Raw genomic sequence first — 26,828 nt, 5'->3', positions numbered from 1 at the left:
CTGCCCTAATGTTGGAACGCAAGCAGTCTTTAAATTTTTGTAATTGATCAATGTTTTCTCTGTCCTTTCAATAGATTTCACAGCACATGAGATTTCAAAGTATACAGGAAGATGGTCACTGTTTGAAGAGAAATCAATTGTTTTCCAAGACTTCATTGAAACACTTGGGCTGCAACACGTGAGATCTAATACCGATAATACCGATAATGTGTCCGTCCGCGAATAAATGTAGGCTGTCTATCATTTAGACAGGTAAGGTTTTTATTAATCATCCAATCCCACAGAAGAGTACCAGAAGCGTCTGTTCGAAATCCCCACGAAACATGATGTGAGTTGAAATCACCAGTTAGAAGGAAATCATTCTTGCAATCAGCTGAGGCTGTATCTAATTGTTGAGTATTATGCAAATCCGTTGGAAAATATGCGTTTATAGGTGAAAAAGGGCGGTGCCCTGGAAGACAGAGGTCTATTGCCGAAATTTCACAGTCTGTGGACATAAGCTGAAAAGCTATGCTCGCTGTGCGGAAAAATTTATTCGAGACTAGTATGATTAGACCACCTCCTAGTGATGGACGGTCTAACCGAAATGCTCTAAAATTGTTTAAATGATAATTCTTAACAGGGTTAAGTCAGGTTTCTTGTAATAAGATTATATCCGGATATAACTGAATAATTAAGCAAAGTAAGTCAGTAGAAGCAGAAATCAAAGACCTATACAATTCCACTGTATTACTTTCAAGGTATCTATTGCCTTGGTTTCTATTGGTATTGCCAAGGTATCTATTGCGGTGGTTTAGTAAACCCCCACTACCTGTGAGTCATCGTGACACTATGTTGACGAGCGAAAAACTTCAGCAACGGCAGCTTCTAAAATACTCTCCTTATTAAGTGCACTGGCTTTTTCGCTGCCCTTTTTAGGTTTTGTGTTTGGGCAAGGAGATTTTACAGGTTATCCAGTGCGTTTCTGACGCCTGAAATCTTGGCATACGTCCAGTTCATTCTGATCCTCACGTGGGTCGACGTAGAAGGTACGGACAAAATTGGGGTTTTCTCCTCTCGGGATTGCCGCTGTAGGGCTAAATTCTGTATCTCTTCCACTGCACAAGGTGCCGACTTGGCTATCGGTACTGCTACTGCAGAAGCCAGCTGTGTCATCTGTGAGCAAAACACTTGAGAGATGCACTCACTTACGCTCGTAACTATGTGTTCCAGTGCTTTCGGCATCACCTTTTCTACTGCAGCCTCAATAAGATTCAGAATCTTCGTCTCACTTAGTTGTTCATGCCTCGACGCGACTCCGGCATATCCAAAGGCCCTATCCTTCACAACTGCTATTGCTTCTCGCCGCAAGCAACGACGTCTGTCCATGATTTGTAGCAGTTGCGTTTCATTGCACCTAGCGGTGCAGTTCAGGTAGTCGGCCTCGTGATTTCCTGTACAGAGGCAAAATTTTTCGGTTTCGGCGTTGCACTCCTTCGATGGATGGGTATCGCCACAGATGCGGCAACGTGAATTTGATTTACAGCCCCCTGCACTGTGACCAAAACGCCAACAGTTTTGACGTTGGAGAGGACGAGAAGCGAGACGTTCGACCCTGAAAATGAGCGGCCATATTTTTAACTCGGATGGACAGGAAGTGCCCGCAATGGTAGCAATAACCGACTCAGTGGGGACTTCCTCACCGTTAACTAATCGGTTGCATCGGTACACAGCTATGACCCCAGCATCAGACAGCTTTTCCAGAGTCTCAGCGGGCGTTAATCTAAACTCTACTCCTCGTACAATTCCCTTAGTGCACGCTAAATGAGGTGGGATAAATGCACTCACCGGGACCGAAGCAAATGTCTTGCATTTTAGGATGTCAGAAACGCACGAAGGATCTGACGATCTGCATACCAAACCACCTCTTCCGAACTGACGAACATCACTTATCAGCTGGAAGTGTGGCATCATGGCCTGCAACTCCACCTGGATCGTATTCGGGTTGTTGAGCCTAATAAATCCACCACTCGAGGGCACCAGGGCAACAGGGATGCTGCCAACACCACTGCGGAAAAAATATTCCAATGGCAATTCATCATTAGGCAAGGAGGCTGACCAAGGGCTGTGCCCTTGACCAGGAGACAAATTAGACATTAGCATTAATTCGATTGCTTAAAGAAGTAATATGCAACGTCAGCTAGTTTCAACAGGTCCAATTCACCCAAGGCTCAGCCGAACCCCCGTCCGAAAGAGTCCGAAGGGACCAGCCCATAAGAGACCGTTTGCACGAGCTGCGCCTTGCGCGCAGGCCTGGCGTTTTTTTTTTTTTTTTTTTTCTCCAAACGTTGTTTTCATTTTAGCGGTCCCTTGTAATAATGCGCCATGTGTGAGTATCTGAGCATTTGTATAATTCGCGCTAAAAATATTTTGAGGCCACTGAGATGTCTAAAAGTTAACGAGGAAAAAAACCACAAAAATTCTTTTGGTCCAACATTGAGACGCAATTACACCAGACAGACAGACAAAACGGCTTGCACATGTAAAAAAAAAATTAGAGGCGAAGCTCCTAAAGCCGTGTTTTTGTCCGTCCTACGTGCCTCGTTTTGGACAATCAGCACGTGCGGACGGACGGAGAGACAGACGGATGGACAGACAGACAAAACGGCTTCCACGTATTAAAAAAAAATTTATGGACGAAGTTCCTAAAGCCGTGGATCTGTCCATCCTTATGTCTCGTCACCTATAGCTCTACGACTTATCAGGTGCAGATGGACAGACAGACAGACAAACAGATGGAAGGAAGATTCACCCCACTCATCATCATTCACTCCGTGGATATGCTGTTTTTTTTTTTTGCCCTCTTCAATATATTCAAGAAATAGGTTCTCTTTAATGCGACAAATCAGCGAGATTTTTTTTTTCGAGCACATTTCAGATGGTCGCAGAAATGGCTAGGACATTTGGCGTGCAATGACTCTGAGGAGAGAGGGGTGCTGGCTTACCAAATCAAACCGTGCAATAAATATAAGTAAATCTTCCACGACTGAATAAAATTAAAAATAAGCTTATCCAAGATACTTGCGGCATTGTACTACATGGCTAAATTCAACCGCTAATGTGAGATGTTAATTAGACAACTACTTAGAGCATCTGATTCATTTACACCGCCCCGGAACGTGGGTGGTAGAGAAAGGTGTTAGGCACCTCTGTTGATAAAGTTTGAGGGTCTAGCGCTTCTCCCCCCTTGCTTGACGCCTCAGTTTATTGGCTGACAATTGACTCATGAAATAAAACCAATGTGCCCCACCGTGGTGGTCTAATGGTTAAGGTACTCGGCTGCTGACCCGCAGGGCGCGGGTTCGAATCCCGGCTGCGGCGGCTGCATTTCCGATGGAGGCGGAAACGTTGTAGGCCCGTGTGCTCAGATGCTGGTGCACGTTAAAGAACCCCAGGTTGTCTAAATTTCCGGAGCCCTCCACTACGGCGTCTCTCATAATCATGTAGTGGTTTTGGGACGTGAAACCCCACATATCAATCAATAAAACCAATGCAACAAGTTAAGCTGAACTTCATCTGAATAGTCTTTTAAAAAATCAAAACGGCCTGTGCCGTGAGGCTCAGACGTTGCGCTACTCACCTTTGATGCGTCGTGGTCGCAACCCGACGCACACGTCGGTTGCGTATCCGTCAGATGACAAGCCCAAACAGTCTTGTCCACACTAGTCAGCCATGCAATATTCCAAGCGATGCGAGGATCAGCGGGGTTCCAGAAGTCTCGGTCAGCTTTCCAGGACGACCGTAGGGTTTCCACACAGACCGTCGGCAATGTCAAAATTCACGACGACTTCACAACTCCAAGATGACGTAAACCAGCCGCCGGTATAGAAAATCTCAGAGCTGCAGGACGGGGACCATTGCAAACGTCGCAGACTACCATCGTCAAGAAGCAGACCGCCACCAGGGTTAACGTTCTCTGGTGAGGACGCGGATCCAGCACTGGGGCCGTTGCAACCACCTCCGAAGGTCAAGACCACACGTCAAAAACCTCTAGCGCCATCAACGTGTGCGATAATCGTGCGAGTCACTCGTGCAAAGCTTCCGTAGAAAAAGGCGTGAAAACGGCTTTACAACTCGACGTCTTCTCCAGGCAACGTTCGGAGGTCGAGTGCTTTCTCGCCCAAGCGAACGGCTTTTTACACTGGGTACTTAGGGGCCTTGTTTTCCCCAACGCGTTGTTGTTCTAGGTACAATGGGTTTTGCACTGTCAAAGCTGGGTAGAGAGCAAGAAAGGGGAACACGACTCCTTAAGATTTTCCCGCGTGTCGCAAAAGAGCCTAAATTTCTGGACGCTAACGCCGGCTCCTCCCCGGGTTTCCCGCCGATATTCACGTATCTGCCGAGCTTGAGTCGTCTGCTCGAAACTTTTTCTCGCCTCACGTCTGCCTCTAAAATTGTTTCCCAGTCGAATAAAATACGGCTAAATTCCTCTCGGCCGTGTAGCGATCGCTTTCAGTGGGCTTTTCACGTAAGGCTTATTTGTTTTGTACACTCGCTCTCGATTAACTCAACGTAATGATGTACATTCACAGTTCATTCGAACTCGGGCGAGTTAAAACACGTCGTCGATCGCCACTAATATATTTCAAGTAGTCGTGATGTGATTGTAGTTGAAGTTCACGCACATTTTGAACGAAAGCAACTGCACTTTTGTTTTGTTTTTCCACGCTTTCAAACGATACATTTCTCACGGATGTGACACGAACACGCGTTAAAACATACAGGAAAACATTGTAATCAAGCAAAGTAACAACACGAGAAGTGAGAGACACGCACTCTCGTTGCAGTGTTTCTGTATTTTCTACAATAAGAACACTGAAACATGTTCTGTGGGCTTGCCTAAAGGTGTCCCAACCGAGCAGAAGTGACACTTTAGCTGTGGTGGATCGTTCCGCTGGTGTAGAGCCCTGACGACAATAAATGGGCTGTCTAGTAACGTCTCAAGAGACCAAGGGCCGACGTCTGCGAGGGGTTGGCCTTCCCCACAAACTTTTTCGAGCAAAACCAACATTCATTTAATTCATTCAGCCAAAAAGCACCGCACGTAGGTGGGCTCAGAAAGTCCGCAGACATTCAAAAACGGCTGCACAAAAAAGACAGGGCCACTTCAACGCGCTATTTTAATAACTACAGCCAGCGCGCACTCATTAGAATCAGCTGCTGATCCGGCGGCTCAAACAACATGGCGTATCGCGACGGCGCCGGAGATCTCTGGGCGAGGAAGGAGGCGGAATGGCGGACGCCGCGGAGAACCCCGCCCCCGACCGTAATATTGCAGCGGCTCGCGTTTCCCACGGGTAACAGCTAGAAACTATCGCGCATTACACTCAAGACGAGCCGGAATCACGCATTGCACTCGTGTACATCAGGTCAAAATTGTAGGCACGGCAAACGTGCGGGCGAACGACATATTTCGACGCGATTCACACACTGAAGGCGCGCAGACGAGCTTGCGAGGCTCGCCATATTTTTCACGACGTCAAGCCGTAGCGGAGGGCTCGGCCGGTTCGACGAAGCTTCGAAATCTATTAAAAAGGCCCATCGGTTAACGAATTAACACGTAAGGGTTCACGGGACCGCGGCATTACCTTTAAGCATAAAGAAAAAAAAGGAAAGGTTGACTCGTAGCTGGCGTAATGACAGGCTTTTTCCAAACTTTAATCAAGCCAACAACCGAAAACGTCATTTAGCGAGCTCACCCGAGATGCGAAGCGTACTTTTCAGCACGAGCGCAGATCGACAAGTATTGAACGCGCAACAATACGTTAGTAAGTGTCACATAGTAATAACAACTACAAACTGCGGTTGATTAGCACCACCTACTGAAAGCAACGAAATTTCGTGTGCGCGATCTCGAAGTATTTCGTCGTAGTCTCGCTTCGATAACGGCAGCGTTCTTTCTCGATCAAGAACAATTAAAGCTCTCGAGTCGATATTTTATGGTTCCGAGCTCGTCTACCCTCGAAACACCTCGCTTTCACACTTACCCATAGAGAAAGAAGAAGACAAGAGCGGACACTCCGCGAAACCTGGCCTCAGGAAGTGCGTCACGACTACGTAACGAACTAGTGCTCTCACCAAACGTCAGAGGGCGCAAGCGCAAAAAAAAACAGTTATAATCAATGCAACAGAATTGTTTTTACAAAATAATAATTATACGCCCAAATTTGGTATGTTCTTTATACATAAAAACAATTTATTCAACACACCTTACGCGATTATTTTTCTTCAGCCGTACTGTCATAAACACCATCTACCCAGCGACAAGCCCATGCATGACTGACAGCGAGAAGCTTTCGTCGCTTTCGTCAACGTCGGCTGCGTCGGCGTTTTCGTGCGTGAGATAACAGGTGAGGCACGTTTTCAAGCGAAGCTTGTTGAATGACATGTTGTTGGTCTTGTTGGGTCATTTTTTCAGAAAACGGTTACACTTGCGCGAATAAGACACCATGCAACAAACATAGAAAGATGCACGCACACACGTTGCGCTTCGAGTGTGCGAGTTTGTTTCTTACGTGGCATCTCATTCACGCAGTTGTAACCTTTTTCTGAAGCTTGTAAGGACTGGGAGGTTCGCTAAAAAGAAAGTTTGTGGCTCTATGCGGCGGCTAGACGGGAACATTGTGCAACGTATGCAGTATAGCAAAGGCGGCACGGCGTCAAGCCGAGGCGACGCGTGCTGCGTCTGCCACGGACGCGAGCGTCTGTGCGCTGAGCGTAGCTGGGCAGCTAGGTCATAGGCTCGGTGCAAAATATTGAGAAGCATTCGCTGGGCCTTGCATGCTTCACGACGCGTTTCCCGAAGGCTCGGAACACGAATAATTCTTGGTGTGCCGGAGGCAAATCTGGACTAGCCAAGTGGCCATCATCTTCGTTTTTTCGCTAGCCTTGTGCCACTAGTGCAAGCTGCTCACAAATTGTTTTGACGTTTCCAATATATTTTACCGCATAAATTTCAACTACGATTTTTCTTCCCAAGGTGCTGCTGATACTGCGTACGTACGAAGGTGTTCTAAAGTTCCCAGGCCGCGATACCATTGCATTACAAAAGATAGCGGCCTGGAAACTTCTGAAGATCTTTGTACGTGGTCTTGACGTATATCTTTGCAAGTCAGAGTTTTATGGGTCAGAGATGTATCACTGGTTTTGTATTGTGCATCGATTAGCTAATCATTCAAAGGGGTTTGTTGGTACACTTATGACGTGCACATATCTTTTTCGTAATTTGACAGCGAAGCATCCACTTACTAACATTTTCAGACCGCGCTGACGCCATGCCGTCCGGTGGTCCAAGCTACGGCAGCTACTGCTGTGTATCGTGGTGCTTCAACAATGGCAGAACCCACAAGAAGCCTGGGACGAGTTTCTTCCGCATACCACGGGACGGCAGGTGTGTTAAAGCTTTTGTATTGTTTGCATGTCTTTAGGCTTACTGTTCGTACTTGCTCAGTGAGGGTAACAATAAAAAATCACTATTCAAGCACTTCCCCTTTCAGCTGATAGTTCATTGTCAATGCAGGATGAAAGCATGGATGCAGTATGCTGGACGCGATGATCTCCTTAGTAAGCCGGCCAGCCTATTGTACAACGTACAGGGTTTGTAGCGACCATTTTACTGCTCAAAGTTTCATGGACCCTGGGCACACAAGGCTTACAAGAATGGCTGTTCCCAGTGTGCAACCAGTTGCACCATGTAAGTGATTGACTGAAACTCAAATATGTGCAATAGCAGCCACTTGTATTGAATCAGTGGCGACAGTTAACCGTGAAGATCTTTGTTGCCGATGGAGAAGCCTCACTATAGAAGTAACACTTGGAAAGTCTTAAATTTTGTGAATTGTGGGCTATTACCTTCCTAACAGCAGCTTTACATTTCTGCCGTTTTTTGATGCTCTTGACCTGCGCAACTTGTTTTAAAAGACTTTAAAGGGCTATTTCACGTTATCTTCAAGCCTGAGTGCACATGTACGTATACCTTTCATCAGTGAAAGCTGCCACTGTGGATAATTCCAAAAATCACAAATTACTTGTTTCCTAGTTGGTGCCTTCTTTTTTCTTCCACGTTCGACCAATTTATGCGTTTGAAAGAGCTGTTTAAGTTTCCCCATGCTACAAGCTTTGTAACTTGTACCAACTGCACATATATGCAGGTTCTCTGAGCGTCGCTTCAAGTAGTGACTGTGACATGGCTGCAGAAGCTGCACTGCAAGGTGCGGATGAGCTTCAGTTTGTGTTATTTTAAGCCTCTTACTGATACATTGTCGTAATTTCATTTCTTCAGGACCTGCGGTAGAGGCTTCAAAAAGCGGCTCCCACACATTGAGGTGCCCCGATGAACAGGGTGCGTTCAGTGTCGCGATTTCTTTTTTTTTACCGAAATTGACTGTTGACCAAACCTCTGCAGGTGGCAGCTCCCTTGTAGCTGGTGAAAGAATTTCCGCTGACTTCGTCTTGCCGGAGAAAACCTTAACCAGTCATTCAGCTGTCACAAAAGGAACTTGTGTGACCGGTAAGTTGTATGTTCACTTCAACACCAGAGTGGATTGATATAGAGACTTCCGCAGGCCGCTCGCAAGATTGTTCCGACAGCACTGTCCGAGGCACTGAACAAGCTTCACAAAACCCTCCAGAAGACGTCTCCGCCAACAGCTCCACGCCTGAGTGCCCTAGAGAAAATGGTGACTATGCTTTTATTGCAGCTGTTTTTAATGTGCTATTTTATGTTTAGGACATTCTGAGGAAACTATCCTCAAAAGGACACTACGTGTGCACTTACAAAATGTAAGGGTAGGCTCTCAGTGATTTTTATTTTTTTGTGCATTGTCAACATTGCGAATGGTTTGTTTTTAGGTAATCGAAAACTTTGCACCACAGAAAGTTGTGCACCTTGGGTCTGAAAGAGAAAGGAAAGTGCTCGTATGGGATTAGTTGTTCTTCGCTTTTACATCCATTTATTTGTTTATTGCAGTGCGTTCCTGTGTGCCAGCGACAATGTCTCCATCAATGAAGTACAAGCAAACCATTAAACATCTGCAAGCCAAAGTAGCAGCACAGCGGAAAACTATCAAAAGACTGCGGAGACAGCCTCACCAAGCACCGTCATCGACTTCAAAGGCCCTTGAAGTTATCCGACCGCACGTCACCGAGGAGGTTTTTAAACTTCTTTCTGCACATGTTCGCTTGAGGCCCAAACGCAAGGGCAAGTGGTTTCCCGTGTGGTTCAAGAAATTTGCTCTTCACTTAAACTTCCGAGGTCCGCGAGCATATCGATTTCTGGCTCCATATTTTTCTTTGCCCTCCCGGCGTTCATTAAGGAGGTGGCTAGCTAATGTAAAGATGATTGCAGGCATAATTCCAGGAATCCTTTCTTCCATTGCAACAAATACTCAAGCTTGGAATGAACGGGACCGAGTGTGCGCTTTAGTTTTCGACGAAATAGCACTCAAAAAGAATTTGTACTATGATGCTGCAAGAGACCTTGTCCATGGTTTTACATATGATGGCCCTCATCGCACTTCAACCATCGCTGATCGAGCACTGTTTTTTTCTTCTTGTTGGCGTTTCGAGAAAGTGGGTTCAACCGGTTGCTTTTACTACAGGGCACACATCAACACCATCATCTGTTATGCATAACTTGCTGGTGTCTCCCATTTTGGAGCTTAGGAGCATCAATATTGCAGTGAAAGCAGTCATTTGTGACCAGGTCAGTTTAAATGTAAGTCTCGCTAACTAACTAAGAGTGACTGTAGCAAAGCCTTTTTTTTTGAAGTTAATGGTGAGCGGGTATATTACATTTTTGATGTTCCGTATTTAATTAAAACAACGCGCAATAATGTCCAAGCACACAAGTTATACATTGGGGATGACATCGTTAACTGGTCGCACATTGTAAGCCTTTACCAATCCTCACATGAGTTGCGGTTGCGATTGGCTTCAAAGTTGACTGAAAGGCACGTTCATCAGAAACCTTTTTCTAATATGAAGGTCAGCAGAGCAACTCAGGTCCTCAGTGCATCAGTTTCGATTGCTATCACGGCATTGGTGTATGCGAAGGTGCTGCCTGCCTCGGCCATCACTACAGCTCAATTTTGTGATCGTATGGACAGGATTTTCGATGCCTTGAACAGCTCGAGTAAAAAAAGAACTTCGCAAAAGTTGCGGCATGCAATCATGAAAAATGATTCAGAGCTGATTGACTTCCTCCGAGGCCAGCTTCCCTGGATTGCATCATGGCAGTTTGTTGGCAGACGTCAACCACAAACCATCGTAGGTTGGCAAATTACAATTCAGGCAATTTGTCAACTATGGGACGACCTCTCCAAAAAATTACAATTTTGAATACCTGTTAACACGCAGGCTTCAACAGGATCCTCTGGAGAACATATTTGGCCACATTAGGCAAAAACAGGGTTGCAACACCAACCCCAATGTAGCACAATTTATTTGTGGCCTGAAGCACATCTGCATAAGAAAACTCTTCAAGCTGTCAGAATACGGAAATGTCGAGGATGATGAATGTGACCTCCTCCAGGAGCAGCTCTCGCCATTCTCTCTCACCAGTGCGTTTTTTGTGGATAATGAGGAGTGTGCACAGCCACAGCCTGACGACTTTCCCGCTCTAGACGATCTCTCTGAACTTGCGACAAACGTTCACTCCTATATTATCGATGACTCCGCTGCATATTATGTAGCTGGTTTTCTCATCAAACACTTCCTTCGGAATGCATGTGACGGTTGCAGTTGCCCACAGTTACTGAAAGACGACAGTGAGACGCTTAAGGGTACCCACCTGTATTTCACAATGCTCAAAGCATACCACGTCCCCAGCAAACTTTTTGGGAATCTCACTGTGCCATCAGAAGCAGCTTTTGCATACGTACAACAACTTGAAACTTACTTTCTTGCCATAATTGAGGCCACTGCACATCACCTGAAAGTGTGCGATGTTTTGTATCACCATCTGTCAAGTGTTGGCGATTTTCATTTCTGCTCTGCTGGGTGTCGCGCGAAGTTTCTGAAAATGTTTTGCCGGGTTCGTTTATGTTGGCATGTGCGTTTTGTGAACCGAAACTTAGATAGGGTTAGGTTCCAGTCTTCAATCTCAGGCATACAGCTTGACAAGTTCAAAGGTTAGCAATTAGCGGCGGGTTTACACTAAAGTATTCGAGTTGAGCCGAATCCTGCAATAGCTTTTTTATGTTATTACTTCGTTACAGCAGACTTCATTATGGTCTTATATGCTTATATTCAGCTCAACTGGAATAACCACTCCTTCGTTGCATACATTGTTTAGGTTACCCGCTAGGAGGAGTGGGGACACTGTGTATTCGCTCGAAGTGATTTGCATAACCTTAAAAAGAATGTTGGGTATCCTGTCTGTATTTTTGTAGCAAATGCGGGCGAACTGTACACTTTACTGTGGCTCGCTTGGTCACTGTGTATGCTTTATCTCTCCAGCTCAAGTAATATATCGATAACAAAACCGCTTGTTGAAATGTCTTCGAGCGGGTAAGGAACACAGTATGAAGTGGGCACGGTTCACGTTATCACGCTTTTCGTATTTTAGCTTCTCATCAACCTCCTCATCTCGCCCATCAAAATTTTCAAAAGAATACTCAAACTTGTAGCATTTGATGGGGCTGCGGACGCTGCCATTTTATTTTTATATAGCTTTTGAGTGATAACGTACGATGTAGAGCCTTTGTGAAAAATAATGAGCCAAAGTGGTTTCCTTCTGCTATTTATTAGCCCTGTAATACCGCTCTCGTAGCACCAATTAAGGTCCACAATTCTGGATAAGTGATGACTACAATCTATTTTAGCTCCCAAGCGTCACAGCAACACCCAGACGCAAATCACTTGGGATCTTAAGTTTTTGATGAAGGCGACGCGTAACAAAAGCCACAAAACCTGCCAGTGTTGTAGCACAAAGTTTGTCTTTCACGTAGCGAGCAAGCTGCAAAGCCCTACCTTTCTGAGGACAAGCAGGCATCAAGTTTGCTTTTTTTCATTTTGGATTAGCTGTTCTTAAGCACAGCCAGCACACTGCACCTTTGCCTTTCTGCTATATTGTGTCGTGTGGTTTCTGTGTGCTCTTTTTTTCTATGCATTATTTCGGTTAACCCCAGGCGTGATTCGCGACTTCATTGCTGTGTATTTGTCACTTCTTCCTTCTTAATCAGCATTGTGCGCTGTGTTTTTGCCATAGATCCTTACTTACCCACTGGCCCGGTGTGTCATACTTCACCAGCTTCTGGGCTTCTGCCAACTCTAGCGATGTGTGCGTTGTCTGTGTTCTCTCTGTATTTGTTACAATTTATTTGTAAGGCGAGATGCATTTGTTGTCTACCTTTGTCATATTGTGCTTTTTATATTCTCAGACTCTACCTTGCCTTTGAATAAAACATTACGGATACTCTGTCTCTTTGACTGATATATACATTGATCACTCGTTCCAAAAGAAAAACACAAGCGTGATGAATAAAACCGTAGTGAATTATCATTACCTGCATCTCTTTTTATTATAACTTAATCGAAATAAAAATTACGTCACGACCGATCCGCACTAACCACTGAACAAAACAAAACAGGGAATCGCTAAATCAAAATGACCTACAAAAACTATCCATTTGGGCGATGAATAGTGGTCTGAAATCATGAACTTTCGTCATAGCCAAACGTCGGTTATGCAAAGTAATTCAAAATTTGCGCCAGTGAAACCGAAACAGGAAGCGCACGCCACTTGCTCTCACCAACCACTAGGTGCGCTAGGGTCGATTGGGCCGCTGGGGTCTACGGGAGTGTCCACTCTTAACCTTTATTTCTCTATGACTTACCTCTTATGTAGGGGTTGAAGCGGCCGTGACGCCGACGAAAGCTCGAGGCTGGTTATATTTCTCTTTATTCGTCCATCATCAGTCAAAACCTCACAAGATATCAGCCCCGCCAGTTCAATCTCAAAAGAGCCAGCCGAGGCGGCTTCAAATTCGACCAAGATCAAACATTCTCTTGGTCAGCCAAGGGCGACCGGCGAACGCCGTCCGTCGAAGCGATTCCAACGGTTTCTCGCGTTCAAACTAACGCCTTGCGTGCCTTTGAAGGTATGGCCTTCACACAGCACTCGTTTCGGCTCCCCTTAAATAGGGCCCCAGACGATCCAGACGCATTTCATCGGCATTCTTTCTATTCCATGAACGATCCAGACACATTTCATCAGCAGTTTTTTATATCATCTAGGTACCAATTTCAAATAAAACACACAAATGCATGGGGTCAGTAGGACTGTAGTTACGACTCCGTGATTCCCCGAAATCAGGCCGTTTTTCTTTAAGGTTGAATCGCGGCGGGCTTTACTGTGGTGGCCAGGCCACTGCTCCCTCGACACCTGAAAATCCCCAGGCGGGCTCGCACTCTGCCGTGGCTGCCTGTATGACGTCTCTTCTTTCTTTTATTCCGTTTCGTGCCGGTCGGATCGTGCGATACCAGGACGGAAAGAAACGAGACGTGGTGAGAGTTCATAAAGCTGATAGACGGATATCAAACGATGGTAAACTCTTCGTCCAGTGCACGGTCTGTTTGATATCGTGTATTAGGATTCGGCGTATATTTCGAATGTGAATGCGTTCTGCCTTTCAGCTGCTGGTGTGCGTATGCTTTCTTCACGAGCGACCGTAGATCTGGGTATTTTATTTGTCAGCGTGGAACTCAAGTAGTGATGCCCCGTGAGCGTGGTGGGATATATCAACGGACCCGTGACGAGCAAGGTGATGTGAATTGAAACATTCACGCGAAACCGTCTCGGCTCGTATTGAATATTCGAGGCCGATTTTAGACAATAAACTGCTCACTACTGTATATGCGACCGTATTAAATTGAATGGTTCGTGGTGCATTGTGATAATCTTGCGAGTTCAATTGAGTATCGGGTTCTGTTGAAGGAGATATCTGTTGCGAGTTCGAGTGGGCGTGGCCTTGATAGCAGTCGCGTAATTTTAATTCGAAGAACATCTGGTACTAGTACAATTTGAACGGCGGAAAACTGTAAACCCAGAACTTCGCTATGAACAGGAGAGGTTTTTTCACCTCCAGATAGAAAGTTAAATAGAGCGCAAACGTATTCTAACCCTGTCTTTTTCCACGAGCTTTATCCTAATGCTTGCTTAACTATACTCTTGCACGAAATGTGGTGGTTTAGCCACCTCCCACCACGTACTTTGGGAGTGCCCTTCGGTATGTGTGACTGATACAGCATCGGCCAGCATGGACCTCGGAGTCCGGACATACAGTCACAACTTTTGGGCTGTGCAGAGGGCCCGTGATGCGGTGGTAGGTCACAGCCTGACCGTCATTTCGTCAAAGCGGCGCGCCTTGTGATACAGCGCACGCCTTCGGATTTTTAGGGGCGAAGCTCCTTAGTCTGTGGATCGCTCTCTCCTCTATAGTAGTGGTAGAGTGTAGTAGCAATAGTATGTAGTCTCCTCTAGTGATAGTGTGTAGCCACGTCTAGTTTATGAATTACACAATAGATGGCGTTGTGTGTGTGTGTGTGTGTGTGTGTCATTGAAAATAATATCGCTAGATTGGTTGATTGATATGTGGAGTTTAACGTCCCAAAACCACTATATGATTATGAAAGACGCCGTAGTGGAGGGCTCCGGAAATTTAGACCACCTGGGGTTCTTTAACGTGCACCCAAATTTGAGCACACGGGCCTACAACATTTCCACCTCCATCGGAAATGCTGCCGCCGCAGCCGAGATTCGAACCTGCGCCGGGTCAGCAGCCGAGTACCTTAGCCACTAGACCACCGCGGCGGGGCAATATCGCTAGATAGCGTTAGAGGTTTTCGTACAGTTTTGTATAGGACTATGACATAGCACTGACTAAGAAGCACTGCTGTAGTCCGTAGAAAAGTGCTTACAGGAGAAGAAAATACCATACACTTGGCGGAAACTTGTAGAATGAACCTAATGTATAAAGCAAGGGAGAAAAGGTTAACATCCGCTCGTATAGACCGCTTTGCATCTGTGCTATACAGGTTGGCGATGCAGGCAGTAAAATTAAATATATAAACGTGGGCAGAGCCAAATGATATTTTGGGAGAACTTCAGAATGGATTCCGAATCGACAGGCGCTTAGACGATAACCTGTTTGCTCTTACTCAATGAGCGTATAGAAATATCTAAAATATAAAACAGGCCCTTACACGTAGCTTGTTTGGACATCACTGGGGCGTATGAAAACATTAATCAGGAAATTTTGTGGACATATCAAAGGAAGTGGTGACGACTGTATGCAGCTTTTGAAAGGGGTATACTGAGAAAATACAGTTTGCATAGAATTGGAAGGAATAAGTAGCAATGACAGGATTTAAATTAACAAGGAGCTGAAACAGGGATGTCCCGTTCCCGCTATTATCCATGCTGTTCATGGTGAGGATGGAAAAATCGCTAGAAAGTACTAGGTAGGAACATTAGGTTTCATCTGTCACACAAACAGGCTGGCGCGATGGTTCAACAGAAGCTTGCAGGTCTATTTTATGCATACAGTATTATCCCATTTGCGGACAGCCAAGACGATATACAGCGGCTGGCAAATATATGCAGAAGGGAAGGCGGGACTCTAGGAGCAGAATTTAGTGCAACAAAATGTGGATTGATGGTGTTCAATGATCAGAAGACGACGATTGAGGCTGTAAGGGGGGGGGGGGGGTATGGAATGGACAGGCCTTGAAGTAAGGGAAGCTCAGAGCAAAATGACACTTGAACCGAGGCTTAGGAATATGAAGGAGAGTAGATAGGTAGGGTAAGTGTTCAGGTGTTTGTATAAGAAGAGCGTGGACACAAAGTGGAGAAAAAGAGCTATAGGAGGCTCACCAGTAAATATACGGCTGGCAATGTAGGCGATATGGAAACAAGTAGCATTAATTAAGAGAAAAGTCAGAGAGCCGGAGACGATTTATTGGATGACAGCGATGGAAAAGAAGTGGGCTCTCAGTAACTACCGAAAGGGTAAGAACGAAATAAGGCGGGAGAAACTTAAGATAACTCAGGGGAAGCGCTTTACTGTTCGAAGTGAAATCAGGCTGCCTTAGAACGCGTAACTATAAAGCGAGATTCAATGAAGAAGTACAGTGCACATGCTGTAGGGGAGCTAAATAAACGATGGAACATGTTATGATTGAATGCGGTGATATCCACCTAGATATATACGTGTGGGTACAAGCCTACATGAGGCTTTGAGTTTTAGGGACGAACATGGGAAGCTAAACACGTCCGCGATTGAAGCAACTAAGAGACGGGTAAAGTATTGGTGGCAGAAAAGTAGAGATGAAGGACAAAAATAGTGGGAAAATGAGGTCATTCTGCCTGAAGAGGCAGGGAAATGGAACATAAATATATTTTTTTTGTTATAGTGAGACCGATTTAATCGTAGTAAATAAGGCGTTAGGCCAACATAAAAAGAAAGTTTTCATCTTCTTTTATTGCGAGCCTGGTGGCATACGTGTCACCACCCCGTTATAAAGTGGACGCTCTTAGCTAGCATCCGTTCATCCTAGTTTACGATTTCATATAGTTGACGCCGTTTGACGGACGGACGGACGGACGGACGGATGTATAGACAGACAGACAGACAGACAGACAGACAGACAGACAGACAGACAGACAGACAGACAGACAGACAGACAGACAGACAGACAGACAGACAGACAGACAGACGAATGGACGGACGGACGGAAGCATGGATGGACGAAATCAAAGGATATGCTGCGATCACAACATATCCACGGATGGAATCATCATGAGTTGGGCGAAGCGTCCGTCCGTCCATCCGATATGCCACTAATGAAATTATGTATCGAAATATAAACCTACCGGGATGTGTCAGGAACACGTGGTCAGGGGCTAATTCTATGCAAGACATTGCAGACAGAGCAATGAAACTTCTTGTTTTCTCTAAATAATCTTACGCAGAACCATCAAACTTGGCCTACGGCTGAAAGGTGTTACAACAGCGCTCTCCATTAAAGTGTTAAAAAAACTGCTTTACATGTACTGCGAAATACGAAGTACTTTTGCTCACTCTACTTCGAAGCATGCTGGCAAAAAGTGAACTCGATTATGTACTGTAACTGTCATGCATCGTCTAGGTAGTCGTCTGATCTTTTTGTTTATTTATTTAGAAGTGATTAAACACTGCTTTGGTGTATATTTTTGTATTTTTAAGAACCACGGTGCAGTGATAACTTTAGCCAACGCCTGCTCTAGAAAGATGCCTGAGGAATGGCTCGCGCTCCCAGCGGAGTTGACTTGCCTTCAGTTTTAAACAAGCTCCGCGTAATGACGCTCGCGACCGACACTATTTGCATGATTAAGAAGTCCGCACTAGAGATCTATCGAACTTTTAAGCAGGAAATTGCCAAGGAAAGGATCTATGATAATACTCGGGGTAGTTCGCTACTGTTTGAGGCTAGTACGGGAGTATTGCGAACCAAGACATATCGGGCCAAATACGAAGGGGTAGACACAATATGCAGTGCGTGTGGAGAGGAAGAAGAAACTGCCGAACACTTGATAATGTTCTGTAAAGGGCTTCGCCCTATGCTTCAGGATGATGGCGCAGAGTTTTTCAAAGCAGTTGGGTTTAGGGACAGGGAGGGCGAAATAGACTTTAAGCGGGTAGAATTAACTAGAAGGAGGTTATATGATTGGTGGCTAAAGTCAAGGCACGAGTGAAAATAAACGCTTAACTGAAAAGTACGAATCCTCAACCTCATTTCTTAAAAGAAAAAAAAACTAAATCTAGTTTTTGGTGCATTAAGTATTACGACTTAGTGGCGCTAGCCACTGCCCAATCTAAAGGGTACAGCCACATCCATCCATCCATCATCACGGCTTGGTCTGTGTGGGACGAGCGGAGCGCTCTTGCTGAGGCGGCGTTCGTCGATTGATTAGGGGGCGCTGCGGGCGAGGTGGATTGGTCACGATCAAGCGCGACAACGCACATCGGCCACGCGTTCTCGCATTGCGCCCTGTTTCACAGGATCACAGGATACTATTCACAGGATCTACATACAGACCCGAGGGTAGAAGACAACAAGTAAGAATAAATTCGAAGTGTCTTGCAAGGCTTTCCAACGAATGAGTGCTGCCTATTTTCTGTGTTTGCTTTAGAACACGGACTGCGATGCGTCAATGATACCAACTGACTGATTGGGTCACAATTCTCTAAGAAACGAATCGCCGAAGTGTCGTGGCGGCCACTGCAGTTCAGAAGTGAAGGCAGTATCAATGCGCTACAACTTTTTCAATGAAAATTCACAGCGGCCGTCGTCAGCTGGTCTGAACGCCCGAGAGTGATCGCTGCCGTTGACGTACTTTTGCACTTCTGTACACCCCTCAAATCTGCCTTAATGCTCCAGTATCTTCTTTCATTATCGCAATTACAATATTTTGAGCATGCAGTGACCCCTCGCAAACTTACTTGGATATGCCGAGAGTGCACTACACAGAAATAAACTACCAGAGCCAACACTTGAATCAATTTAGTGCTTTTACCCAGGGTATGAAAAAAAATTTGTGGAGCTTAAATGTTATAATAAATGCTATGGTTAGGTTACCAAGGTATGGACGAATGCGGAGCGAGAGTGAATACCTGAGAGAAGTGCTTCGACGGAATTGAAGGCTGAAAACAAGGGTTTCTAAGATCGCTTAACATGCATCATTGGGAGAAAATGAGTAAGGGTCCAGATTTGCAGCAGAAGGTCCTACTTTATTATATATTGGCTCTGGGCCAAGTCTACAAACTTTTTGATGATTCGTGTCAACAGAACAAGCAACTGCAGGTCAATCTGTTTATAAGTGTAGTGTAATCTTTGCGGCATCCTGGCGCGTAGCAATGGCGAAGCTTAGCTTTAGGCATGCCGAAGTCGTTGGCACTCACTTATTTGAACATGCAAGGCTCCCACCACAGCACAGTAGCGCACAAAGACACATAGCAGGAGCGCTGTCGCACACATTACGTGCCAACGCAGCTAATAGCAGAATCCGACGAGAGAACACACTTGGAACTGGTTGGAACTCATGCAACAGGCGTGAGCATTACCAATCCACGTACTGCGTCCGCAGCGCCGCCACGCCAACTGTCAACGAACCGCACTTCGCTGCAATACACGTGCAGAGCCGGCTGCTCGTCCCACTCAGAGCTTCTAGTACACTCTATCACTATGGTGGCTAGATCCACCATACTATCACGGCGGCGGGCGGTACCAGCTAGAGTGGCTAGTATGGAGGGGTGTGTAGAGCACGGCGCTTTTTGCTTGCCGGAGCTTCGGCGCGCCGATGCCGCTAGGGGCGCTGATGGCAGTGGCGCAGGTAGTGAGCGGCGCACTTCGCAGAGTTTTCTTTTTGTGCGCTGCTTTACATGTACTTCGTCAGTCGGTGATTGTTCTGGGTTACTCTGAAATGCCTGAAGATGTCAACGACAAAAAAAAGTAGATCCAGCGTTGCTGCATTATGCTTGTCCGTAAAACTTAATACTGAAGTTCAGCCTCTTGAAGGGTCCCCAAGGGTGGCAACGTGGATCACTTAGTGGAGGAGAAGCTCTGTCTGTAGAAAAATTGCTGCATGAGATGGAATAAAATGAGGAAGACTACAAAAGACTTCCATCTGATGCACTAGCAGTGTCTGTCGCTGATGAACCGTACACCGCTGAGTGGCGGATGGTCGCGTTGTATATTATGTGGAAAGCTCCGCTGTGAGAAATCTGGTACTTCGTTATAGTCGTGATGAGTGCAAGAACGCCTACCTTGTTTCGCAGTGTTGGTGGTTACGCGTTATCAGCAACACCGTTGCTGATATAGCACGTTACTTCGGCGATTAATATTTGACGCACTAGTTATACATATAGACATGGAGCTGCTGCTTAAATTGTGTGAGTTGAAGTTGTCAGCAAGTCGTTCCTGCAACACGGTAGTCCTATTTAAGTTATGTTTTGTTACGAGCCGCGTCAGTGGCTGCAGCAGACCCAGTAGGTAGCATGGAGCTGGGTGGTGGTCGTCATTCCGCAGGCCACGGAGACGTTCAGAACTCTAGAGAGCTGAGGCAGAGGGACAGGCGTAAAGGAAAACTTAGCAAGACTTTTATTTGCAACGTGTTGGACAGTAACGTCCGAACGACGACTCTTCTCGCGACACTCTCCTGTTTTCTTCTGGCGGGCTGCTCGCGCTGCCTAGCCGTGCCGTTCCGAAGATAGGGGTGGAATGTCACTTCGGGGAACCAACCACTCATGGAGAGCACAACACAAGTATCCCTTCACACACGTGGCAGATGAAACGTGGCACACGCGCGGGGACTAGGAAGCGACCACGCAGGAGAAATTCATGGCAGTCGCTCCTGTAGCACACAACCGGCCTTCCGCACATTCCAGAGGGGCCCGCCCGTAGCCACTGCCCCGCAGGCGAAGCGCACAGCCGAGACAAATACAGCCGGTGCAGGTGACAACCCGCACCCCACAAAAGAATGTCCGAGATGACGGGAAGGTACGCTTGGGGGCAGCCGGCCCAAGGACTTCGTTACTGCTTTGTAACAGCTTCTCCGGCGGCCGGCCGAGACCTCGACGTACGAAGGTCATCCACCTTTGTGGGGAGAGGTCGATGAAGACAATGCTGGTGTGCTGAAGCCGTGGACACCTCGATGCGGCTCTGTTGCATTCCTCTGCCACCACTGGTGAACTGGAGCCTCTGGTAGCGTCGTCCAAAATGGGAGAAAGGCTCCCGCTCTGCTGGCCAACATTCCTTCTCGAAAGACAGCACCTGTGTCCACCACGCGAGAAACACAACCGCTAAGCAGGCAAGCGCCCATACTCTCTTCCTGAGACCCACCAGGCGTTTACTTCATCAGAAACGACCTGTTATTCATTACAATAGCAGCAGCACTTCCAACAACTCAACCTGAAATAGGCTGCTCAAATTCACAAACACGTGTCGTGATGAAGCACAAATACAAAAAAAGCCATTGTAAACCTGTCACACACAAAAAAATGGAACCTAAATACCCAAGCCAGATTACCTGATGCCATCAAGATCCCCAGAAACAACGACTTAAGCCGTCAGCGTTGCCATTCAATTTGCCTCTCTTGTAGCGAATTTCGAAAGAGTATTGTTGCAATAGCAAGCTGCAGCGAAGTAGCCGGCCGTTCTTAGGCGACATCGTTTGCAACCACGTCAGGGGACAGTGGTCCGTCTCGATAATAAACTCTAATCCCGCGTGATAACATGCGAGCTTTTGAACCGCCCATACAACACAGGCGCATTCTTTCTCTGAAGTGCTTTAGGCTTCCTCCCTTACAGTTAATTTGCGGCTAGCTTATAGCACGGGATGTTCCTCTCCTGCGTCCTTTCTCTGACACAATACTACGCCCATGCCGCGGTCACTTGCATCGCACTGAACCACGAAGGGTCTAGCGTAGTCGGGGGCTTGAAGTACAGGTTGCTCATGAGCGCAATTTTCAGCGCTAAGAATGCCCTCGCTTTCTTTTCATCCCACTCCAGAATATGAGGTTCGGTTTTTCTAAGAGCGTCAGTAAGCGGGCTGGCAAGCTCTGAATAACGGGGAATGTAATGCTGGTAGTACCCTGCCAATCCTAGGAACGACCGCACATCTGTCTTTGTCCGGGGCTGCGGAAAATTATTAACTGCCGCCACTTTGACATCGGAAGGTCTGCGGTGGCCTTGCCCCACTATGTGACCCAGGTAAGTAACCTCTGCTCGGCAAAGTTGGTACTTCCGAGCCTTCACGGTCAGACCTGCTTCGCGGAAACGTTGAAGCACTGCTCGCAAGTGGGTGAGATGTTCGGACCATGACCCTGAAAATACTGCTACATCATCCAGATAAGGCAGGGCGAACCCCTCTAAACCCCGCAATACCTTGTCCATGAGAGCCGAGAAACAGTAGGGGGCATTCTTTAAGCCGAAGCTCAACACCTTAGGGCGGTATGTTCCTATGTGAGAAACAAACGCCGCATATCTACTGTCCCTTTCCGTCAAAGACACCTGCCAATAACCCCGAACGAGGTCGAAGGTAGAGATGTACTTAGCACTGCTTACTGCCTCAATTCTTTCCTCTATATTTGGTATGGGGTAGGTCTGATCCTTCGTTATGCGATTTAACCTCCGGTAATCAACGCATGGTCGCGTATCTTTCCCAGGAACCTCCACTAATATCAGCGGAGAGGTATAATCGCTTTCACAAGCTTCAATCACATCGAGCTCGAGAATTCTTTTAATCTCGGTCTCAATAATGACACGCTGACGCGGCGACACTCGATACGCCTTTGACCGCACGGGCTGAGTGGCCGTAAGCTCTATGTCATGCACTACCAAATTTGTTCTCCGAGAACATGTCCTCATATTCTATCAGGAGGCTTTCTAGGTCACGCTTCTCGTAAGCTGTGAGCTCAGCTACCTCAACCATGGCCTTGAGCGTTTGACCAGCGTTATCCTCCTTTCTTTCCGCTCCCGAAAAGGGGAAACCTAGTGGTGGCTCTTCGGCCTGTTTACCGCCATGTTTACGACAACCTCTCTCTCCCGATACGGTTTGAGCAGATTTCTGTGGTAGATCTGCTGCGTCTTACGTCTACCGGGCATCCTTACCAGATAGTGTGTCGGACAGCCTTTGAACGACTTCCGCCGGACCTTCCCATTGGACATCTAGCTTATTCATTGGTGAAGGTTTCAGCCGCATTACTTGATCTCCAGCTTCAAACCGGCGTGATCTTGCCGACCTGTCGTAGTAGCGTTTGGCCCGAGCCTGTGCCTTGCTCATCTCATCCCCTGCGAGCTCCTGTGCTCTATGCAACCTTTCTAGCAGAGTTAGCACATATTCAACCACCGTAGGGTCCTCCGCTCGCCCTTCCCATGACTCCCGAAGAATACAGAGTGGGGATCGCAGAGAGCGACCGTAGACCAATTCTGCCGGGGTAAATCCAGTGGCTTCATGAGGTGCAGTCCTGAGCGCAAACATGGTTGCTGGCAAGCACACATCCCAGTCGACTTTGCGCTCGAAACAGAGTGCTCGAAGGACGCGTTTCATTACCCAGTGTAACTTTTCTACTGGGTTTGACTGGGGGTGATGCACCGAGCTGTGGATTAATCGGATTCCACATTTCTCTAAGAAAGTTGTAGTCAGTGCACTCGTAAAAACGGTCCCTTGATCGGACTGTATTTCAGCGGGAAAACCAACGCGTGCGAAAATAGACAACAGCGCGTTTACCACATCTACCGAGCTCAGTTCCTTTAAAGGCACTGCCTCAGGAAACTTGGTCGCGGGACAAATTACTGTTAAGACATGACGGTAACCGGATGTTGTTGTTGGAAGAGGCCCTACTGTGTCGATCACGAGTCGTCGAAAAGGCTCAGTGATCACTGGCACGAGCTTCATTGGGGCACGAACCTTATCCCCTGGTTTTCCTACACGCTGACAGGTGTCGCAGGTTCTGACAAAATTCCCTATTTTCCGGAAACAACCCGGCCAATAGTATTCCTGCAGCAGGCGATCCTTCGTTTTTTTGACCCCCAAGTGACCCGACCATGAGCTACCGTGAGCTAAGTGTAAAAGATCACGGCGGTAACGTTCCGGTACCACTAACTGATCAAACTGCACCCGTCTGCGATCTAGATACTTACGATAAAGTATCCCGGCCCTCTTCTGATACATCACGTTTTTCTTTGAAATACCCTCATTACACTGACTCCTTATATTTTGAAGAGTGGGGTCTGCTCTTTGCTGCGCTATATGGGACGATCGATCCACTCCCAGCAAAGTCTGCAGGCTACTAGATGCAGGAGTAATCATTTCCTCACACACACTTCCAGATTCAAGAGGGTCTTCCTCGTTTTCATCCGCGCCTTCATCGCTCACTTGATCAGTGCTTGGTGTGATCGTGTCTACCGTGTTCGTGGGCTCTCCATCTCTGTTTTTCTCGGTGATTCTCGAGGGAACATCGAATGGTGTGGCTCTAGTTGCGAGTTCTCGCGCCTTTGAGCGAGTGAGCGCGCACACAACTCCATCCCTGTACGCTAGGTTCTTCTGTCCTAGTAACCAATCGGATCTGTTTGAAAACAAGTATGCATACTGCTTTGGCAAATAAGCAGATACTGCAGCCTCTGTGTGCAATGCGCCAAAGGGGCCCTCGATGCATACCTTAGCAATCGGAAGGCATACGCTTGATGGTTCCACTGCTTGTTTATTCCAAGCGCACTCTCCTGTGAAATGTTCAGCTTCAACATACGAGGGATGGACCACGTCCATTGTCGCTGCCGAATCCCGCAGCACGCGACACTCTTTTCCATTTACTATCAGCTCTCTGATATATGGCTCCAGCAGTCGCATGTTTTCACCGTCGCTGTCGACTGAGAAGCAAACAACTTTTGGACTCTTGCAGACGGCCGCAATGTGACCTGGCTTGTGGCATTTATAGCACACAAGTGGTCGCCTCTTTTCAAACGCACTGTTTTGGTGCCTTTCCTCAACCGTGGTCTCATTACTTACCTCCCGTTGCTTTTCGGGATCAGTGTTGCGCTCTCGATTCTCTTGGACTGAATGTCCCCTCCACCCAGTTGCCTTTTTGATCTGGCCCTCCCGCTGGGGAATTTCTCTTCTATCAAGCGCGCGGCGCGAAACAAAATCCTCCGCTAGCTCCGCGGCCCTCGACACAGTGGTTACCTCCTCCCTGTCTTGCACCCAGAGCCTAACGTCTTGGGGCAAACGATGGTAAAACTGCTCGAGTGCGAAACACTCCACGATTTTCTCTTTTTGCTCGAACGCCTTAGCCTCTTTGAGCCACTCCCTCATATTAGACATTAACTTGTATGCGAAATCAGCATACGACTCGTCTTTCTGCTTTACGGCGTTCCGGAACTTCTGCCTGAATGCTTCTGCTGACAATCTATATTTCCTTAGCAGGCTCGACTTAACTTGTTCGTAATCATCTGCTTCCTCTTTTGTCAAGCGGGCCATTACCTCGGCAGCCTCACGGGGTAGTACGGCAAGCAAGCACTCCGGCCACATCGTTTTGGTAACACGCGCCTTCTCGCATGTGCGCTCGAAATTTACGAAGAACAGACCCATGTCCTCTCCGGAGCGGTAAGGTTGCATTAGGTCTTTCATCCTGAACGACTTCCGTTCTACTCCGCTAGACGCTTCGCTACCTTCACTACTACCTCGAGCCTTGAGCAGCTCGATTTCAAGGCGCTTCATCTCAAGATCCCTTTCTTCTGCTTCGCGTATGAGCTTCTCATTTCTCTCTTCAGCTTTGCGCCTTTCATGTTCGTCTATCAGCTCTAGACACTCTGAGAGCTCGTCGTCGTCTGCGTTAAGGTTCTCAATAGCCTCGATAATCTCTGGCTTTCTCATTTGTTCACGAACATCCAAACCCAAACTTTTAGCTAACTCTAGCAAAAGCGGTTTTTTCAGTGCCTTCAGATTCATGGTTGCTACAAGTGCTGCTAACTTCACTACTACTAGGACGCTACGTTCCTATGCACAGGTCAACGTAGAGTAGTTATCCAAATTTACCACCTTTCCTACAAAACTCTAGATAAAGCCTGGTAAAATCTCAGTGAAGAAAAGTCAAGCACTCACCGCACCCTGCAGCCATGATCTCAGCGGAGACGATCCCGATGCTGGCCCGAGCTTGTTGCGACTTGGCGTGAGCAGAATCCCGTCGCTGCCATCTAGTTGTTGCGAGCCGCGTCGGTGGCCACAGCGGACCCAGTAGGTAGCATGGAGCTGGGTGGTGGTCGTCATTCCGCAGGCCACGGGCACGTTCAGAACTCTAGAGAGCTGAGGCAGAGGGACAGGCGTAAAGGAAAACTTAGCAAGACGTTTATTTGCAACGTGTTGGACAGTAACGTCCGAACGACGACTCTTCTCGCGACACTCTCCTGTTTTCTTCTGGCGGGCTGCTCACGCTGCCTAGCCGTGCCGTTCCGAAGATAGGGGTGGAATGTCACTTCGGGGAACCAACCACTCATGGAGAGCACAACACAAGTATCCCTTCACACACGTGGCAGATGAAACGTGGCACACGCGCGGGGACTAGGAAGCGACCACGCAGGAGAAATTCATGGCAGTCGCTCCTGTAGCACACAACTGGCCTTCCGCACATTCCAGAGGGGCCCACCCGTAACCACTGCCCCGCAGGCGAAGCGCACAGACGAGACAAACACAGCCGGTGCAGGGGACAACCCACACCCCACAAAAGAATGTCCGAGATGACGCGAAGGCACGCTTGAGGGCAGCCGGCCCAAGGACTTCGTTACATCTTTGTAACAGTTTCCAAAATAAAATTTGCTTCTGCTGATAGTACAGGTCGCGGAGCATTAAGTTTGCAGTACCTGGAAAAGGAAAACTCACGTTTCCATAAACAGTTGCAATTCTAGCGGGGCCTGTGTAGGTTAAAAGAGGAAAAATTATTTAAACTGCAAATACCTGCGATTATGGTCCGCTATCAGATGCAAGCTGCAAAATTACTGTAATTTTTTTAGCTCAGTGATCATATCTTTGCGGAGAGGGTTGATGGTTAAATAATATTTCGGCTTTCTGTGACAATGGGAAATGGATTTAACATGCGCCACATTGTTATAAGCTATCGCATGAAACTCTCCAGTGCACATTAGGCCACTGCATTCTACGTCCGGCATCTCGTGCAAAATTCGCTAGTTTATTTCAGCTAAATTAGCTATAGTTGTTTTGGTCGGAGACTTCATTTTTTTCATTAGGTCGAGGAGCA

The 26,828-nt window shown here is 47.0% G+C and overlaps 1 protein-coding gene across 2 annotated transcripts; it reads left to right on the top strand.

Moving 5' to 3' along the window:
• Nucleotides 1-6,071: 6,071 nt before the first annotated feature.
• LOC142776251 (uncharacterized) lies at nt 6,072-12,454 on the top strand. 2 transcript variants are annotated; one of them, XM_075879583.1, is made up of 8 exons: nt 6,072-6,389; nt 7,300-7,429; nt 7,559-7,732; nt 8,190-8,249; nt 8,321-8,380; nt 8,444-8,548; nt 8,604-8,717; nt 9,008-12,454. In XM_075879583.1, exons 3-8 carry the CDS (start codon nt 7,579-7,581, stop codon nt 9,670-9,672), a joined length of 1,158 nt encoding a protein of 385 aa, XP_075735698.1. In that variant the 5' UTR covers nt 6,072-6,389; nt 7,300-7,429; nt 7,559-7,578; the 3' UTR covers nt 9,673-12,454. The 2 variants fall into 2 exon arrangements, with proteins under 2 accessions (XP_075735698.1, XP_075735699.1); XM_075879584.1 differs by lacking the exon at nt 6,072-6,389 and having other exon boundaries at nt 7,040-7,429.
• Nucleotides 12,455-26,828: the final 14,374 nt, after the last annotated feature.

This window comes from Rhipicephalus microplus, chromosome X (genome assembly GCF_043290135.1).
Source record: "Rhipicephalus microplus isolate Deutch F79 chromosome X, USDA_Rmic, whole genome shotgun sequence".
Taxonomy (NCBI): domain Eukaryota; kingdom Metazoa; phylum Arthropoda; class Arachnida; order Ixodida; family Ixodidae; genus Rhipicephalus; species Rhipicephalus microplus.
This window is presented reverse-complemented; position numbering and strand designations above follow the sequence as displayed.

Excerpts from the sequence above, each read along its gene's own strand:
- LOC142776251 (XM_075879583.1), top strand. The coding sequence starts at position 7,579 with ATGCTGGACGCGATGATCTCCTTAGTAAGCCGGCCAGCCTATTGTACA. Across the intron at positions 8,250-8,320 it reads TGCAGAAGCTGCACTGCAAG|GACCTGCGGTAGAGGCTTCA; the intron begins GTGCGGATGAGC and ends TCATTTCTTCAG. Across the intron at positions 8,381-8,443 it reads GAGGTGCCCCGATGAACAGG|GTGGCAGCTCCCTTGTAGCT; the intron begins GTGCGTTCAGTG and ends AAACCTCTGCAG.